General features: G+C 41.7%; 1 protein-coding gene across 2 annotated transcripts in view; it reads left to right on the top strand.

Annotated features, from left to right (window-relative positions):
• Positions 1–19,915, top strand: part of KCNH1 (potassium voltage-gated channel subfamily H member 1) — a 180,102-nt gene that overhangs the window by 82,800 nt on the left and 77,387 nt on the right. For both annotated transcript variants that reach the window (XM_061348332.1, XM_061348331.1), the window contains exons 8-9: positions 7,711–7,910; positions 11,460–11,712. In XM_061348332.1, the coding sequence (XP_061204316.1) occupies positions 7,711–7,910; positions 11,460–11,712 (453 nt within the window). The remainder of the gene's footprint in view (positions 1–7,710; positions 7,911–11,459; positions 11,713–19,915) is intronic.

Below are 19,915 nucleotides of genomic sequence, written 5' to 3'. Positions count from 1 at the left end.
CTTCCTGCAGGACTTTGTGGAAAACACCATAAAAATCACAGAGGAACTATGGTAAATAGAGAAACCAGAAAAGCTATGTATGTAAGCAGTTTCATGTGAAAAGACAGCAACTTTTCCTTTTTATTCATTCCTTTCTCTAATCTTTTCCTGACTGTTGTTTTTTATGCGTGGTTCTATTTCAGTAATAGGTTTTAAAAACATGAGAGTTTGCTTCCAATTGGGGGTAACCATTTCAGGTAAGTTGAGGGGAGATAAAAACCGGCTTTCAAAAGCAAAAGCCTTCTTATTGGTGTAAGTCAGTAAAAACCTAGAAGCAGTATCTGGAGATTTAATTTTAAGCAAGTACTTGAAAATGGCCATGCATTTACCCTGTATAAACTGTAGAAGAAAAATGGTATGCACTTAAATGGTTCCGTCATCATTTAAATGGTGATCTCTTCATTAGCGCTGGGAAATGAAATGGAAATCCATTCCAATTTTCTAGACAATTTAAATTTTATTGTCCATAAACTTCTCCAATAAAATAGTGTCCTTTCTTGCAAATGGCAGAGGATTTAATAGGATTTTGCCATTTGAATAATTCCCACCATGGTCAAATCGGCTAGTGAATACATTGAGATGAAATCAGCCCTTGTTGGTTGAAGTGTTCCCACTGGTGAGTCTGGCCTTGTATGTTTGGAATACAGATGGTTTTTGCAGCTGTAATCTGTTTGTACAGTTAGTTTCCTCTTGATAATCAAATTGGCTTAGTCTAAAGCAAGCCTTAGTGTTTGTTGAAGTACACATGCTTAAAACAGAACATCAAGATCCTGCGCCACATTTAAAACCCCTTATGACCCTCCTGAAGATGTTCTGACAAATATCTTGTTCTTTGCAGGAATTGTAGTTATTTTAACTACTTGTGAAAAATCAGTACATTGCCTGTCCATTCTGTCTTAACTCATCAGAGAGGAAACCCTTTTTGGTATCAAGGGCTAAGGCCCTGATTTCAGTTCATTACTAGGCATTGCTGTGCTTGCAGTTACTCATGGCTGTCTGACAGTTTTAAGCATTTACCTGTAAGTTGAGGCAGAACAAATATCTTCATGTATGGAGTGTGGCCAGCAGGTCAAGGGAGGTGATTCTGCCCTTCTGCTCTGCTCTGGAGTCCTCAGTACAAGAAGGACATGGACCTAACAAGAAAGGGTCCAGAGAAGGGCCACAAAATGATCAGAGGGATGGAGCACCTCTCCTATAGGACAGGCTGAAACAGTTGGAGTTGTTCAGCCTGGAGAAGACTCCAGGGAGACCTTATTGCAGCCTTTCAGTTTTTTAAAGAAGGGCCTATGAGAAAGATGTGGAGAGACTTTTAAGCAGGGCCTGTTGTGACAGGACGAGGGCTGGTGGGTTTAAACTTAAAGAGGAAGATTCAGGCTGGATGTGAGGAAAAAATTCTTTACAATGAGGATGGTGAAACACTGGCACAGGCTGCCTAGAGAGGCGCTGGATGCTGCATCCCTGGAGACATCGCAGGCCAGGCTGGATGTGCTTCTGGGCAACCTGATCTAGATGAAGATGTCCCTGCTCATTGTAGGGGGTTGGCGTAAGGGAGTTTTGAAGGTGCCTTTCAATCCAAACTGTTCCACAGTTCACACATCTAGTTTATGATGCACCTTTGGTTGTAAATGGTGTTAGCCCCCTGGGACTAACCCAGTCAGTGGAAGTACAGGGCCTTGCAGAAGTGAACTTGTTGGTCTGCAGGTGCTGTTTGTTTCTGGAGTAAGACCATGCAGCCCTGTTTCCTGAAGGTGAGAGAAACTTGTGGGTAGAGGTTTCAGAGTGTACCAGCTTGAAGTGTCTCCATATCCAGGGTGCTCTTCTCTTTTATTCCTTTCAGTGTCATGCTTGTGGGCTTCCCTTTGCAGCACATATGTAATGTACAACTGGACTCTTACTCCTTAATTTTGCAACCAAGGACACATCCAAGTCCCCCCAGGCCAGTTCTGACTTGTTGTACATCTGATTGTTTTAGTAATCTGCTTTTCTGCAAGCATCTTGGCTGCAGTGGAGTCTGTGGCTATCATTAAATCCCTCTCTAGATGATTGTTAATGCCTTTCAGTGTAAATGTCATACTAAACTCTAGCTTTCAAAATGAATGATGAGTTTTGTGACTCAAGATTCTTGTCATTTTACTTGTTTGGACACATCTTAATTTGCCAAAACCCATACTTTGCAGTGTTCATTAGTGGGATTGTGCTAGTTTAGTCAGGTGCTGCTGTAGGGGCCTTGGCCCTGGAGGTAATAGGCACCCTTCCTTTGCACAGATTACCAGGGGGCCCTTCATCCACCCTTTTCATAAGCAGGCTCTTGGATCCAAGCTGCAGCCTTTCAGAGAGTGCGGATTGGTGCTGGCCGTTCACTTTGAGTTTAGAGAGAGCTGTTTGTGTTGGGAGTTTGTTTTATTGGCTTTTATTCGCTTTGGCTCCGATCGCTCCTCTGATCAGTTTTGGTCTGTGTGTTTTCCCATGCTGTTTATCTCAGCCCAAACATGCTGAAGGCAAAAGCAAAACCTGTTAGAGATTTGTGCTGCCCACGATGCCCGCGTTTGTGAAATTCTTGTGAGCCAAAACACCTGCAGTTGCTGCTACCAGCTGTGTGGGTGCTACCAGATGGAAGCAGAATAAAAACCCACCAGTTTTGAAACATCCCTGGGGATGCTGGAGGTCAGCATCTGTGGAAGGTTTGGTGTTTTACCAACACTTACCTCTCTTCTTCCATACTAAGCCTTGAACTGGCAAAATGCAAGTCGTTTGAAGTCCCTGAGATAACAGGAGGTTATTTGCCTGAGGGTCTGCCCTGCTGTAGTAGCAGTCTGCTTTTGTTTTGTGGAGTTAGGGAAGGGTGTGAGCGGAGAAGCAGTGGGGGCCCTTCTTAACTCTTCCCTTCCTGCCTTTGCACACTGCAGACAGCCTATTTTAAGGTGCGCAGATGTTTCTGCTACTCTAGTCCTTGGTAGTTGCTTAAGTGGCTTCTTAGAGCAGCTGTTCCCTTGTTATGTCTCTGATTTCATTGCAGTTCTTGGCTTTTTTGGTGATGGGAAGAGGAAAAAAGAAATCATGTCTCTGGTGTTCTGTTGCTTTGCCCTTATCAAGTGTGTCCTTACTGGTGGCCTTGTCCTTCCGCAGGGGAGACATTTCCATTGTAGCTGGGGCCCAGTGTGGTCCTTCTATGGCCCATCTGCTGTCAGAAGGGTGATTTCAGCAAGCCTGATGAGGAGTGTGAGAACATTTATAGTTTAATAAAATTTGCCTGCAGTCTCTCATCTTTCACTCTAGAAGTGGTTCTGCCACATGAGAGCTTGATGCTCACATCCCTCGTGGTCTGTTTAGGCTTTCTGCTTTGTTCTTTGCCATTGAGCTGATTTTCAAACTTGTTCAGTTGGTAGTAGCGTGCCAGTTCTTTGATCTTTGCCATTATCACTGCTTTGCTTTTGCTCGTGGGGTACCTAAGCTGCGGTGCAAATTACAAGCTGGTGGAGTGAAAGAGGATGGAGATGTAGCTGTGTGTCAGTTCTGTCTGGGACAATAGAGAGCCGTAGGAAGAGCAGGATCAAACAGTCACAGGAACAGCATGAGGGAGAGCTCTTCTGGGAATGTAGTTTTACTTCAAAAAAAAAAGTCATTTTTTCCCCACAAATTATGAAATTGAGGAATTGATGTACGTGCTAAGAACATAGTAACAATTCTAATTTGTTTTATAACATGTGAAAATGTTACGTAAGCACACTGAGAATAAAGTGCATAATCTTGGTTTACCTGTTGGATTATGGATAAGCTGATTCCATTTATTTTCTACTAGCTAAAAGAAATGATAGCTGTAGACATTGTATTAATAAGAGAGAATACCTGAAGGGAGCTACAAGGGTGCTGGAGAGGGACTCTTACCACAGACTGCAGCAATAGTACAGGGGGTGATGGGCTCAAACTGAAACAGGGGGAGTTCAGGTTAGATCTAAGGCAGAAGCTCTTCCCTGTGAGGGTGCTGAGGCGCTGGCACAGGGTGCCCAGAGAAGCTGTGGCTGCCCCATCCCTGGCAGTGCTCAAGGCCAGGTTGGACACAGGGGCTTAGAGCAAGCTGCTCTAGTGGAAGGTGTCCCTGCCCGTGGCAGGGGCTGGAACTGGATGATGTTAAGGTCCTTTCCAACCCAAAGCATTCTGTGAAAAGTCAGATAAAACATTACAAATAAGAAACGTTGCAATATCTTAAGCTTCCTAGAGAAGTAGTGAATTAACCAGCTCTGCATCTCTCTTCAGTGGAAAATGGGACAAGCTGTAAGTTCTCTACTGTTGTAGAACATTCCATAGATACCTGATAATTAAATCTTTCTTTAGATGCTTTGGTTTTAAGTTGCAACACTACAAATAACAATTCCATCAGAAGCAGTGTTGTGAACAATCTGTTGAGAGATACTTGTTCAGTTTGGTGTTTGCTTGCAGCCCATAATGCACAGTTCAGGATTTAACTGTATACTCTCTCCCTAGATGAGGCATAATTACCACTACTTAAAACCCTTAATCTCTAGCAGTTATAAACTCTTACACTGTTCTAATTGCAAAATTAAAAATCATGTGCTTTTCTCATATAATTATGTTATAATCCAGACAGTTATTAATTTCTGCTTTTCTTGTTATCTGATCAGTGTTAATTTTGTGTGACATCACAACGTGTTACCTGAAAAACGCCTCTGAAGCGTGCAATGTTTGTGCTTAATTTACCACTGTGTTTCCTGTGCAGTGAGAAGAGATCCAGTGCAGGAGGTTTGCACGGCTGTTCTTTTCTGTCAGCCAGCGGTAATCATTTGCTGTAAACTAGGAACTTGTTAGCAAAGCAAAAGGGCAATTATACATTTAAATCATCTACTATTTGTAAACCCAGGTGCTTCTCTTTGAATAGTATTTAGGTTAGCACAGGCTACTCCTTAAGTATGTAAGAGGTGTTTGTTTGGGGTTTTTAATTGGTAAGTGGAAGTTACCTGCAGGGAGACTTTCTGGATGAGCTTTCCCAAAGTGAAAACAAAGGCAGTTCTCTTTTAGAAAGCATTGCAAGTCTTGGGGATAAGATTTAAGAGGATGTGCACTAGTTGCTGTAGGTCTCACTTGTTGCTGTATTGTTCTTATGCACACATTTTATATGCAAGGGCTTTGGATGAGTGCATTTTGAACAAGTCATCATCAGTGTGATGATTCATCTCAGGAACTGCATGCAGCACTTACATCTGTAATTGGGATAATTGCAAAACCCTCATTCTTACAGATAGAAATCCTTCCTCTTGTAATTCCAAAACCAGATCACAGCTCTTTTACTGTGCTAGCTGAGGACTACACTGACTTGTATTTGTTTCTCTGTTCTTATTTGTTGCATCATTCAAAGTAGCAGATGATTTGATGACCTTTCCAACCTGTGTCTGACCTTCATGAGTCACTTGTGCGGGTAATTGGCTATTGAAATGACTCTGATTTTATCTTTGCCATTATTCAAACACTGCTTTAAATGAGGTGGCACAGACTGCATTGTAAATGCAGTCCCAACGTTGCTGGGACAAGGTTGGCAGAAAAGAGTATTAATGGCAGGCTGGGGTCTGTCTTCTGAGGGATCTTGACATTCATGGAGAGGAGGTATTGGAGATTTTGCTCTGTCATAAGTTGCCCAACTTCTTTCCTGTGTGTGTTGTTAGACTCTTTGTGGGGCTGCAGTGTGCTGCAGTAGGTTCATTTCAGTACTCCAAAAGAAGGAAAAGGCACACAGCTAGCTATTTCGATGCAGAAGGGGTTGATGTTTAATATGCTAATGGATCTACCCAATACTAGGCTGCAAAAACTCTTGGCTTTAATGTGTCTTTAATAGTAATAATGTGGTTAACTAATGACAAATTAAGCATTGCAATTTTGGTGGGTTTTTTTCTTTTTTAGTAAAAAACGAATGTAGTCAAACCAGGACATAGGGAAAGGTAATGCTCTTCAAATACAAAATATTAATGGATTAAGAGGCATTTATAGTCAAAGTGGGGGGTTTTAAAGCATTTCTTCATTCTTCAGACTTCCTGGTATGGTTTAGTTCAGGCACAAGTTAGGGTTAAACAGAGAATTGATCTCCACATTTCTGGCACTGTATCCCTGTTCATACTCTCCACTTCTTTTAAAGTGAGTTCACACATTTCTCTGTATATTTTTATACCTGTCTCTGCAGAGGGGTAGTTGGTGAAAGGGAGAGCTGGTCTCTATAGGAACTCCTGGAAAGAAGTCAGGCAGCAGCAGGAAGGAATCCTGTAGAGAATCAGCAGTGTAAAGGCCTGGAGCAAGTCTGAGTTTAAATTGCATCTCTCAATGATCAGGGGAAAGACAGTCCTGTCAGTTTAATTTACACATTGATCATAAAGCCCTAAAGCATCTTAGTTGGCGTAAAGGTATCTGCTTATAACACTGACCTGAAGAAACAGCTGCATTCTCAAAGGAATGAATGGGATGAAGGATTTTTTTCTTCTTTTTAAAGAGGGGGTGAGGAAGGAAATAAACAGCAAAAAGGGGTATTTAGATAAGGGAAAATACCAGTTTTTATAAATATGATTCCTCAAGTATTTATTTTGATCTTGAGTGGAGGAGATATGATGCTGCCAATTTGGTGCTTGTTTAGGGGTACAGGAAATGATAAAGGGGAAGAACTTCCCCAGCAAGCCATAGCACTCACTGGTGGTTACTGGGGCATCTGCACTCTACAGCCAGTCTCTCACATGTCACTGACCCAATCCACAACAGAGGAAAGCTTCCCTGGAGGCTTCCTGTCCTTCCTTTTCATTCCAGGCTGGATTGGCTGGAAGAGCCTAAACCTCAGCTTCTGCAAGCCATCAAGACATGACCACTGAGGCTGCTGTTCTGTCTTGGGCTTCGGCAGGTGGATCTTCTCGAGTCCTGTGTGTTTTCCATCTGCTTCTCTGCACACCTGGAATGACTGCCTTTTTTCCTTTCTTGTGTTTATTGTTAAACCCATCTTGATGAACCAGCTGGCTTCATGACTGTGTGGAATGAAGTCAGAAGGGCTGTGCAGTGGGCTGCCTTTGAGGGCTCCAGCTCATACCTCAGGCCTTGCCTTTTTTCTGCCTGAAAAATAGAAAACGTAATGTGAGTTTTTATGTATCGTTAAGCGTACATCTATAAATCAGTGACCCATGGTAGCTGTTTATTACATATTCCATCTTCTGCTTTGATGCATTGTTGTTGTCACACTGAGGTGGGTAATGATGACTCGGCTTACTACTGTGGTAATGCACTTAAGGCTTTGAAATCTGTCACTGATGGCATTTCAACACAGGTGCTATAAACCAGAGATGAAATTTTAAGGTATTTGCTGTCAAGCCATTTGTCTTAAAATTCTTGTGTCACAATAGGAATTGTGGTTTCCTAAGGTTTAGGATACTACAGAGTTGTTTCATGGACAAAGGGCTGTGTTTCAGGAACTCTGTGTTGCAGGGCTTATTATCACAAAACTGGGTGGTTGGTTCTCAGTTTGTAGTGCTGCAAGTGACCTATGTGAGCTTGTGCTTATCAGGCCTCCCTAACAAAGTACTGCTATTGCATGGGCCTGGCATCTCCAGCCTTAAAGCACAGTGGAACACAGACAGATTGTCACAACTTACGATATATTACAGCCACTGTTTTTTTTTCCTGTTTTTACAGCCCTCCTGTATGCAACCATTTTTGGTAATGTGACAACCATATTTCAGCAAATGTATGCTAATACCAACAGATACCATGAAATGCTGAACAGCGTCCGGGACTTTCTAAAGCTCTACCAGGTCCCTAAAGGACTGAGTGAACGTGTGATGGATTACATCGTTTCCACCTGGTCAATGTCCAGAGGAATAGATACTGAAAAGGTAAGGAAATTAAACTGCAAGGAAAGAAGTCACATCCTGAAAGTATTTCATTAACATAAACAGGAGGTACTTTCTTAGGAAAGAAGACAAATATTCTTTAAATAGTTCCAAGTAGTAGCTTCCCTTAATTTTAAGCTTTCAAATACAGTATTTCAAGTGTTCTGTCATACTGACATATGTTAGTGGTAGAAGTATCTTGTGTTTTTCTAGTGATGTGGTTGAAATAGTGTGAAAATGATGAAGCAAAGAGCTGGCTTTCCAGTAAACAAAGAAGGTTCCAAATTCTAACACAACCTCAGAATTTCTTCAAATGAGATTTGTTAAAAATACCGTTTCTGTTGTGTGAAATTGTTTGCAGCTCTTCGGGCCTGAATGCAAAGTAAAATCTGGTTTGTCTTTGTAGAATGTGATACTCTGTGTGCAGGTAAAGATAATGATGAAAGCTGGAAGTCATCACTGTCCCGGTGTATTACATGAAATGTGCCTTATGTGAGGCAAATGTTATCATCCTAATTCATTGAATTTAGAAGTCAGTTCCCACTGTGTCTTTTAAGATAACAAATGGCTCTTCACTACAACAAATGTACAAAAGCAGCTACTTGCTGCTTTCATATTACTTGTCAGCTTTTGTGGAGATAGATGCTGGTTTTCTTACTGCTTGTAAAGAGATGTAATTTACAGGATGCTTCATTCAGGAGCCATACCAATGCTCTGGTCACCAGCCTTCTGGTAGAGGCTTCATTTAGTATTCTGTACTGTAGGTGATGCAGTTAAAGAGCAAACAGTTTCATTTCTGTCTGGTTTTAAAGCATCATTATGGAAGAGTAGAACAGATGTGGCCTTGCACTTGGGCTCTCTGGAGACCAGTGGGTACATGGGATACTGTTTGCTTTCCTAAATGCCTTTTAGATTCTAGACCATAATCCCAGGAAGCACTGTCTGCCATACTAGCTTTCAGAAAGAAATAGTATTTTAGTACTGGATAGTGCTGATTTGAAGCTTCTCTGCCTGTATTCTCACCAGATACCTGTGTGCAGCGCTATGGGTTTGAGGTAGGTGCATTTGGGGAAGGCGGAGAGGCAGTATCTGAGGATACATAGTGTAATGAATGCTTGTGCTTTCATTCATCCTCCAGTACAAGCTTCTCTCATCATTTTAACAAAGCAAAGAGAAAAAATTGCTATGTAAAACATGTTTGGTTTAGCTTATCTTCAAAGTTCATTCTTGACTTCTGATAAGGAGAAAAGTGCTTGAAGAGAATGCCTTTGGAGACAGCAGGATAATGAAACCTAGCACAATTCAATGTAGCCTTTAAGAATTATCTTAATAAACAGGAAAAAAAGTCTACAATTGTAAGGACATCAAAGAGCTTAATATCATGTTGTTTTCAATAACTGGTGCGTTCAGAACTGAACTTCCAGGAGTGATGACTTGTAAACCCAAGAAATCAACTTTCATCTGCATACAAAAGCTCGCAGATGTAAAAGTGACTAATGGCTGTGCCAATCCAGAAACTCTCAGGTTTGAGCTCTCTTGGTTTGATGCCTCTGTATAACTTCTAGGTTGTCATGCAATGAATAAAACATGAATTGCTGCTGGGACAGAACAGTGGTAATTGTGCTGCTGTGTAATGCAGTGTAACTTTCTACACATGAGGCAGATACTTAAAGGTGAGCTTGGCACAGACTCAGTGCCTACACTGTTTTGTAGGCCACATTATTTGTCAGTTCACTGTTAACTGCAGGCACGCCAAGGAGTGAATAATCAGCTAAAAGCAAAGTGTGTAAGTCTAGAAAACAGCAGTATAACAAAAGTTAACTAAGAGCTGCTGAAAGATTCTAAAATGAATCCATGAAGATGTTTCCTTACCTCTCATAAAAATGATTTTCTACCATTTGTAATTCTCAAATGTCTCTAATCCATTTAATTTTTAAGTCCAGAGACAACTTCTTTAAATAGAGAATGGAAAATGAGTTAATTTTGCCTTAGAGTGGGAAACTAAGGGTTTTTTTTGTAAATATTCTCTTGAATATTCAGATTTTCCTACTACTATTTCTATTACAACAACCCTTTTTGTGCATGGTATTCAAGTAACTCTGAAGTGAGTGTGTGTTGTTCCAGTAGCACAGTTTGGCAAGCATCTGCAGATACAAAATGGTTCTTTTGCCAGAGTAAATGAGGTAATTACAAAGACAGTTATGGCCACTGCCCCTGTTCCATGTTAAATGCTGCTCTTCGTGCCTCAAACAATTGCTGTGAGCCTGGAAAACTGAGAACTGGCAGGTTTGACTGCTGTTCCCAGTGGGGCAGCCAAGAGAGATCATCCATGAGTGCCCTACACTTAAGTGCTGTAGAAATGTATCTCAGCAGTAATATCTATAATAGCAGGTCTGCTTGGAGGTAGGCCAAAGATGATGATATTGGTGGTAGAGTCATTTGCCTTTGGAGCAGCAGGTGTAATATCTGGAACCAGTGCCACGCACAGTTACAAGCTTGGTTCTCTGCTCAGATCTTGCACAGACCCCCACTGCAAGGTGTAAGTGTAGCCTAGTTCTTCCTGTATTTTCTGGGAGTGTTTGCATTGAAGCAGCCATCACTTTCCATCCAGGAAAATGTGTGGGAGTAGCTCTGAAGCTCACCCAGAGTCCTCCTTAATTGAATGGAATAGTTATTACTGAGGGGAAAAAAAAAAAATGAGGTGGACTTGTACCACTCAGTGTTTCTCTCAAATAATACGTCTTGAGATGTACTTCATCACAGACTATCCTCCAAGGGTTTTACCATCCCCAAATCCTGTTCATGTTAACGTGTTTCCAGTGGTTTTGCCAGGAACTTCAAATCTGTACCTGCAGTAGTAATTCTGTATTCTTGTCACTCGTCTGTCTGGATTACATTGAAAACCTTCAGAAATGGCCCTGACTGGTACCCGCTGTGCTAAGCATCAGTCTGTGTACCCTTAGGAGCACATGTCAGGAATTGCCCTGAGGAACACTGCATTCAGAAGATCAGAAGTTGCCCAACATACCTTAAAGTCCGTTTCTTGTGTGAATAAAGTCACTGCCACGAGAGGTGAATTTGAATGCCTGCAGATCTCAGTGTTAGCAGTTAATGAAACTTTTAGTAACTTTTTTTGAGGAAGGAATATGAGATTGCAGTTCTCTATACAATATTCTCTCACTTGGAGTATGTAATTTGTGCAGGCTTTTTATGGTATCTATTAAGAGTGACCTACCCTCTAGAAACAGTCCTTCAGGAAGCTTTTCTCCACCACTTTCTGTACTGCTGTGCAGTGTTTTATTGTCTTAAAAACCTGAGGCCTTCTCCTAGTAATTCAATATCCAGCAGAGCATGTTGCTGAGATGAAAACATTGTTTTCCCTTCAGGTATGGAAAGCAGAACATTCATTGGGGCTTATCTGTATAAATAATATAAAAATAAATGGACAGATTGAGATCACATATTTTATAAGAAGGAAGAAAGTAGTTCTTAAACCCTGTGTAGTAAAATATAAGCCATGCACAGGAAATAATGACCTAATTTCCTTCTCAGGTGTTGCAGATATGCCCTAAGGACATGAGAGCAGATATCTGTGTGCATCTGAACCGCAAAGTGTTCAAGGAGCACCCAGCCTTCAGGCTGGCAAGCGATGGGTGCCTTCGGGCTCTTGCCATGGAATTCCAGACGGTGCACTGTGCCCCAGGAGACCTGATCTACCACGCGGGCGAGAGCGTTGACAGTCTTTGCTTTGTGGTCTCGGGGTCTTTGGAAGTAATCCAGGATGATGAAGTCGTGGCTATATTGGGTAAGTTTCACAGCTGATTACATGCACTGTGCACAAATACAGATGCATAGAGCATTTTTATAGCCTCTTCTACTCAAGCACCTAACTCATTCTTTAAAAAGCTTCAGTCAAATTAGCTTTACCACAGCCTGGTGAGCTATATGTTATTGTCCTTCCTGTTCCACATAGGTAAATGCAAAGGGCATTCATCTTATTTCCAGATTACTTCAAGCCTGTTTCTCCTGGTCAGTGGAAACTGTACTTGAGCATTGGAATCCTGGTCATTCTTGGGGTTCTGTCTGTCTCACCACATCTCTGCATTAGAAATTCCATTGAGAACTTCAGAAAACTGTTTTGGTTTTTTTTCCAAGTGGCTGGCTTCCCTGTGTCCCTCCCAGTGAGAATCCAGTTTGCTGAAAATTTTCCCATCATATTTATTTAATATTTCGTGCTGAAATAATATTTATCTCTTTAAAGTCAAAGTAATATAATAATTTAGAGTTGATTTTTCTTAACTTGGAACGACAACTTCAGGTTGGAGGCATTCAGAAGAAGCTGATAGTGGTGTGACCAACATTCTGAGGCAAAGCTAGGAGAAAAGAGTGTGATAATGCAATAGGTGTAGATGAATCATGGGGCTGGAGCATTCAGGAGGTGTTACTTATCATTTGATTCTGTCAGACCCTTATGTGATAAAGTAAATTCTCACAGTGGCTTAATCCAGTACCTGTCACTCAAAGCAGCCTGGAAAAAGGGAACAAAACAGCTCGGTAATCTTCCTCTTTCTGAACACGTACAGGTAACTCTCCTAGGAGGAATGTCTATTGGAAAATGAGTTCAGTTTTTCACTACTTGTGTACAGGATTGAATATGTAGCATAGGGTAAATTTATTGTCCTTGGGAATCAAGTTCGTAGTATTTTGTGCCACACAAGAAAAGGTGAAAAGGAGATAACTGATTCTCTTCTGTTCTGAAATCACCTGTGCTGTTCAGTGCTATATGATAAAGCTGCTCAGTTTGTGTCACCTTTTATGCCATAATACCTCCTCCTGTAGCCATCACAAGAAGAAAACCTTAAAACATCTTGCTGCTCTTTTTAATCAGTACAGGTAAAAAGCACTGAAATAGATTTTTTTCAAAATGTCCTTCAAAGATCCTAATTTTCTCCTCATCTTTAGCAGTAACTTCTGTGTTTTATCATAATCCTCACTTTAGATAAACACTTGGCCCACATTCCTTGAGAAAGCAGCGTTAAGGAAACTTAAATCCCTAATCCCTGCTGCTGCAGAGGGATAGATACAGAGAACTGAAGTTCATCCATTGGTATCTGAATGAATAGAAATAGTTTGTTACTGTTGTTCTTCTCGGATAGTAACTACTGATCCTCTTCCCTCCACACCTTTAGTTTTTTGGAATTTGGAGTCATTTGTCTGGCTTTGTGACTACTGTAGTCAGAAAATCAAATGAAATGGGATCTGTTTGTGATGCCGTAAGATGGAACAGAAAATCCCTCTGCTCTGAGAGATCTGAAGGAGGCAGGAGGTTCTTGGAGCCAGGTTGGTTCCCAGCCTTTCTGCTTGAAATTGGGGTAATCTTCGAAATTTAGAAGAACACTCCAGTAAAAAGCTGCAGAGAGGAAGGAGAAGACCCTTTGGAAGTAGGGTGAGAGGCTGCTGTTCCTAGGTAGCAGTGGGGAAACCAGTGTCTTGTCCTTAAATTTTCACACTGCTGCAAGATTTGCAGTTAATGACTCCTAGAGGGCCTGACTGAGCAGCAGAGCTTTACTTCTGTGAGTTATTCAGAGCTGCTGAAGTGGTCTCACTGATCTCTGCAAGGGCCCCAGTGTCTGTGGACTGGAAGACTGGAAGGGTAGGCTTGCAGATCTGCTTAGAGACTGGGAGCTCTTAAGTCTTTATTTAGCAATTAAAACGCAAAGCTTGAGAACCACTGCGATCTTCAAAGCTGAGCCATGGATGAGACAGATAGCATTTACCATTAGGTTTAGTTGCAAAGAAAATACAGCCCCCCAGAAAAACTAGTTTATCCCAAGAGTAACATAGTTTATCCCAAATGTTGCCTCCCAGCTGTTCCGCACTATGTTCTTGCTATCCTTATTTGAGCTAAAAACTTTCAAAAGAAGAAACTGTTGGTTTAGCAAAGAGAATGCATCATAGAATTTCCTCGGTTTAGAAGAGACCTGTGAGTCCAACTCCTGCCCCCACAAAGGGCAAGTGAAGTGAATGAGATGGAAAGGGAAATCAAGGCAGTAATTTGCTGTGAGGAAGGAATATCATTGTCCTCCACAGTTTGCTGTTGCTATTCCTTCTGCTTCTATCAAAGCTGGAGGGAAATGACATAATGCAGATACAAGTATGAAAGTAAAGTATGCAGTGACAGAATGTCAATAGCAGGAATTCATAGCTTAAGCTTGGCTGCTGCCTTCCCCATTAGGGGGAAACCAGAATGTATCACTTTTGGGGGGCACGTTGGTGGTGGGAATTGTGCAAAGGATACACATGAATTTATTTACTTCTAAGATCACATGTGAGCTAAGGAAGTGAACATTGGATGTGCCTGAAATACAGGTCGTTTATTCTTATTGGAGACTATGCTTTTAACATGATACCGTAGAAGAGCTTGGTGTGCTGTGTTTTGTTTCAGCAGGATATTAAATGCTCCGTTTGCTTTGTGTGGAGAAATTCCTGCTGATTTAATTTGATCTAATTGCAATCTTAAAGGAACATTAGAAGAATAATTGTTTGTTTTCTTTACAATTGCTTTAGCTTACTCATTTAGCCATGAGCATTTCATTCAGATGCAGACACAAGAGGTTTGATTTGGCTTTTCGTGGGACAGATTTGCATCCAGATAAGACAGTGCAAACTGCAAGGGCATCTGCACCACAGGGATGGTTTGTTTTGAAGGAGGGAAAACAACAGTGCAGAAGTGTTGTCTGTTGTAGATGTTCACAGTGGAAAAGCATTGCATCTTCCACACAGTTGTGTGTGAAGATTGCTTCTCAGCAGACTTGATGTTGGGTAAGCTAGAGCCCAGGCTCCTATCTTTAGACTGTTCCTCATACCTGAACTAGCTCAGGTTTCCCTAAACTAAACTGCTTTGTGTACAACCCCATTTTCAGAACTTAATTGTGTGGTTTGGGGCCTTTTATTATTTAATCATAGAATCTGTGACTGGTTTGGGTTGGAAGGGACCTGAAAGCTCACCCAGTTCCAACCCCTGCCACGGGCAGGACACCTTATGCTAGACCAGCTTGCTCCAAGCCCCTGTGTCCAACCTGGCCTTGAGCACTGCCAGGGATGGGGCAGCCACAGCTTCTCTGGGCACCCTGTGCCAGCGCCTCAGCACCCTCACAGGGAAGAGCTTCTGCCTAAGAGCTCATCTCAGTTTCCCCTCTGGCAGGTTCAAGCCATTCCCCTTGGCCTGTCCCTACAGGCCCTTTTAAGGAGTCCCTCTCCAACTTTCTTCTGGGCTCCCTTTAGGTACTGGAAGCTGCTGTACGGTCTCCCCAGAATGCCAAGTCTTTGAAAAGCTTAAACCATGGCACTTACTTATCTTCGTGCCTTCATTTTTCACCTGAGTTTGAAATGTAGGTCCTACTCTGTTCAAAGTGCCACGCTGCTGTGCTCTCAGGCTTAAGAAGTGGTGGCAGGATTACGGATGGCATTAGAGTTTTCTTATTATTTTCAAAGACAGTATTAACGTCACGGCATTGTTTGTGCTATTGAATAAGACTAATGTGACCAGCAGTGCTTTGCAAAAGGAATGATTGAGATTAAAATCCAGCTTTATCTTCAGCAGTTCTATTGTGATTTTCTATTTATAGTTTAAAGCTTTTGTTGCTTCAGGTCGACACATACAGGCAGCTTGGACAAGTTGCATATTTCTGTGATTTAGTGATCATCAACTAAAGGAACATAATGGCATTTAGGATGAGTTCCTTCCCCTTGGGACCAGCAACCAAGCTCCTGATACCCTTGTTCTGAGTTAAGGTGAAACGACACCAACCAATTAGTTTTATGATTTGTTAATACAAAATGCAAGGCGTGTGGTTAGATATAATAAACTCGACAATGATCACTATAACTGGATCAGCAAGTCCTGTGCCACATGTTTTTACTTAGATTTAGCCAATATTCCATGAAAAATAGAGAGGGGGGAGGGAGAAAGTGAGAGAAAGAAAGAGCAAAGAGAACAAGTATCACTACCCGTGTATCCAGCACATCTTGTTGTATTGTGGTGGTGGGAGCTCCTCATCTGACCTGAGCCCTGCACTTTTTTGTTCATGTTCTTTGGGGTGTTATCCATAATCTGCATGTGAAGTGTGGAGAGCCATTACTGTGATAATGATGGGTGTAGTTCAGTGATCACCTGCACAGTTCCAAAGCTGAGGTTCCCAAGGGTCTTCTGGGTGCTTGTTGTCCCTCATATCCTGGTGTCTGCTGTTTGGTTCCATCTTTTAAGTCAGTTTGAGTTAAGCATTCAGCTTTGAACAGAGGAGTCAGAACAATCCCTATCTATGCAGTATCGAGAGCCAACATCCGTATTTACTTCATTTACACTCAAGGCCTCCCATGGTCAGATGCAAATGATGCCTGAGACAAGCTCAGTTTCCTGTCTCTTGCATGATGTAGTGTAAGCGGTGTTTGAGACAAGCTCAATGTCCAGACTCTCACAGTACTTTTAAGTAGTGTGACAGCACCACACGTGGAAGAAGTCCCCTTTGAAAGATCATAGAACCACAGAATGGTTGGAAAGGAGCTTAAGCTCATGCAGTTCCAACTCCATTGCCATGGGCAGGGACACCTCACACTAGACAATGTTTCCCAAGTCCAGCAGGTTACTGGCAGCAATGATCTATGCCACACTGGCAGCTGAAGTTAGGATGTGGTGATGGGGAGCTCTCTTCCAGTATGTTCCTTATGCCTCAGGCTGTATTAGGAAGGCTTGCCATTATGTTGGAGTGCATATTCCAAACAGAGGTACAAAGAGGCAGAAATGATAATTTAAGACGAAAGTTGAACAGAGTTAATTTTCATTTGTGTTTTGGGCAGGATTTGTTTTCTGTCTCAGAAGTTTGGAGAAAGAAAAAATAATTTTCTTCACTGAAAAAGCAGGTTAAAAAAATAATCAAAGAGATAAATCTTCATATAACAGTTTTTTTGTTTTCTCCCAGATTTCTGAACCATTGTTAAATTCATCCTCAAGAAGTTGCTAGAAATATTAAATCAAATCGAGTATGCTATGGTGATGAACGTTGTGAGGTTTTTCACATTATTTACTTTCTGTATTTCAGAAGGTGAAATCCACTGTTTTAAACTCTTGTGAATCCTTTTGTCTGAAGTAAAAGCAAATCAAATATTGAGCCTTTAATGTGAGCTTCAAGCAATAGCTATAACATAAAGCCTGCTTCTAAGTCAGTGGGGAAATAACTCTGAGGGTATTGCAATTGGGGCCTCTTATGCAAGTTTTTGATCAGCGAGCAAGCACTGCCCATGAAATGACACCACAGATTGAGCTGTGAGTTCCCTATTACTTAAGCAATGCAAATAAATTCACATATCATTGTGACTAGTTATTTGAGCCGGAAACTTCCATGTCCTCTGAGTTTGTACAGTCTGACCACATATTTATAGTGTTTTTTTACAGTAACCATTAAAAAAGCAAATAGGGATAGATGATTGGGATGCTGGGAAGCCTCCCAGCTTATTCTGAATAAGCCTGCTAAGGCCCAGTTAACATTCTAAAACTACTCATCACAGTAAGAAGTCAAGTAGTGAAATATAATCCACGCCTTATTCAGAGAGGCAAATAAATTAGAATAAAAATAGAAATCTTAGCTGTAACTAATTCATGTTGCTACTTATCCCTGCTCTAAAATAGATGCTTTTGTCTGCACAGTAATGTGCTTCAACAGAGAACATGGATGCAGTTGTATACTAAACTGTCTGCAAAATGTTGCCGAGCTGTGGTTTAAGCCATGAACAGTGTGAACAGAAACACTGTGTTTCTTCTTGTGCACCAGGCACATCACTGAAAGTTCAGTTGCAGTTTATTATCAGTGTTAATGCTCCTTTTGGTTTCTACCTGGCACTGATACGCTGGGTTTCTTTCCCTTAAGGTCTTATTAGAGGATGAGAGTGATTACATAAGGTTAATGAAAAATAGGATATTCTCTGCAGTGCAGTTGGTCATTCCCTTCTCACTATGTGTCTCAGTTTGCACTTGAGAAATCTTAAAATCCAGAGCAGCAAATCCCTTCCATGCATCATGTCCTGCCAGCTGTACTGTGGTGGAGGACCAAAAGGACCAAACTCCAGCTATCCAGTGGCTATAAAGATGTGCAGTTTATTTGTGGGACGGACACTGAAAACTTTACCTTGATGCCAAATGGTAGTTCTACTTTTTCTGGCTGGCAGATAGCTGTTGCCTTAAAACAATGCACCAAGGGGAAACAATAGTTTTGCTCTGGTGCCTCTACTTGAATCTTCCTTCTCTCTGTAAAATGGGAAAGTTTGAATTGCATACCTTGGATAAGGAGGAGATGAGGGAAGGGAGGATAGGGAAAGGTTTTCAGTTGAAGCCAAATAGGTGTGTGGTGATCACAGAGGGAGTTTGACCTGAGTCTCACATCACTGACTTTGAACATGAGGGGTAAATACGCTATACTTAGTGGAATTACACTTGAATACAATTGGCAGGACCCTGTGACATGGAATAACTTAAGATCTTCATGTTCTTTTCAGATGTGTTCTGGAGGAAAATAAGTAAATCAATAAAAGAAAGGGGAAAAATCAGGCCAAATGGTTTGATTTTTTTCAGCAGCCTTTTAACTGAGCAGTCACTGGTCACTGACACACAGAGAATCTGTGCTTGCCTTTACAGCAGTTGGTGTCTCCCACTGCTGAGAATACTGGGGCTGTTCAGCCTGGAGGAGAGAAGCTGCATGGAGACCTCAGAGCAGCTTCCAGTGTCTGAAGGGGGCTACAAGGATACTGGAGAGGGACTGCAGTGATAGGACAAGGGGTGATGGATTCCAACTGAACAGGGCAAGTTCAGGTTAGGTCTAAGGCAGAAGTTCTTCCCTGTGAGGTTGCTGAGGTGCTGACACAGGATGCCCAGAGGAGTGGTAAATGCTCTATCCCTGGCCTCTGTTCAAGACCAGGTTGGACACAGGGGCTTGGGTGACCTGGTCTAGTGTGAAGTATCCCTTCCTAATGTCATGGGCTTGAAACTGAATGATCTTAAGGTCCTCTCCAACCCAAACCATTCTATTCTATGCTGATGAAGGCAGATCTAGAAGGGACCTGAGCTAGATTCTGGTGTTAGCTACTGTAACAGTTCTTACTGTTGTTTTGAGAATGACTCAAACATGAATATTTTGTCTGATGTACTGAAAATCCATCACTGGGTTTGTGTAAATTCCACCGAAGTCCATGCTGACTTGGAAGACCTACTGCACATGAATCCATAGCCTCATCTTCTCAGCCAGCTGATACCACACCAAAACTGCACAGACATCCAGAATCAAAAACTGAACTACAAAGGTTATCAGCCAAAATACTCCACAGTTTTTGAGCATAGAGTGGCATATCTCTTGTCTGGGAGCTCTTCAATCGTTCCTGTTTGTACAAGTGAAACAACTAGGGTCTGTTCTGGTAGAGGCACATCAAGGCAATGTGTGAGCATGGTTCTCTCTCAGAAGAGAGTCAGCAAAGCAATTGGCTAAGTTGCAATCATCAGATCTTTATTACTGATGCTGTTCTCAGGACACAGTGGATGTGGCTTCACCTTTTGTCTGATTTAGGCTGAATTTGCAGTGGGAATAGAGAAATCCTCTTCACTCGTAAGATGAATAACAAATGTAGTATGGAGAAAAAAATTGGGAAAGAAGAAATATGGCAGTAGAAGGTGCTGGTTTTATGAACTAATTCTTCAGTGTTTAAATATGTCAGGGTTTGGGGACTTGTTATAATTAAAGCAAACAAGCAAACATGAAAGGCAGAAAACCATTTGGCTTTCCAGAGCCTACTGAGCTGATGGTGGAAAAGGTCCTCAGCCCACAAATCCAGCAGGGAATATAAATGATTGATGGTAAAAGCTTAGATCATCCACTTGAAGTGTGATTGACAGAGAGTGTTCCTGGCAAATGTTTGGAATTCAGCAAGCTGGGAATGAAACTGCAAAGTACTGACAACCAACTAGC

Source organism: Neopsephotus bourkii, unplaced genomic scaffold (assembly GCF_033783945.1).
Source record: "Neopsephotus bourkii isolate Nb327-2 ecotype Australia unplaced genomic scaffold, CSIRO-AGI_Nbou_v1 NB_354, whole genome shotgun sequence".
Lineage (NCBI taxonomy): Eukaryota > Metazoa > Chordata > Aves > Psittaciformes > Psittacidae > Neopsephotus > Neopsephotus bourkii.
The sequence above is the reverse complement of the archived record's forward strand: the minus strand, read 5'-3'. Positions and strand labels throughout refer to the sequence as shown.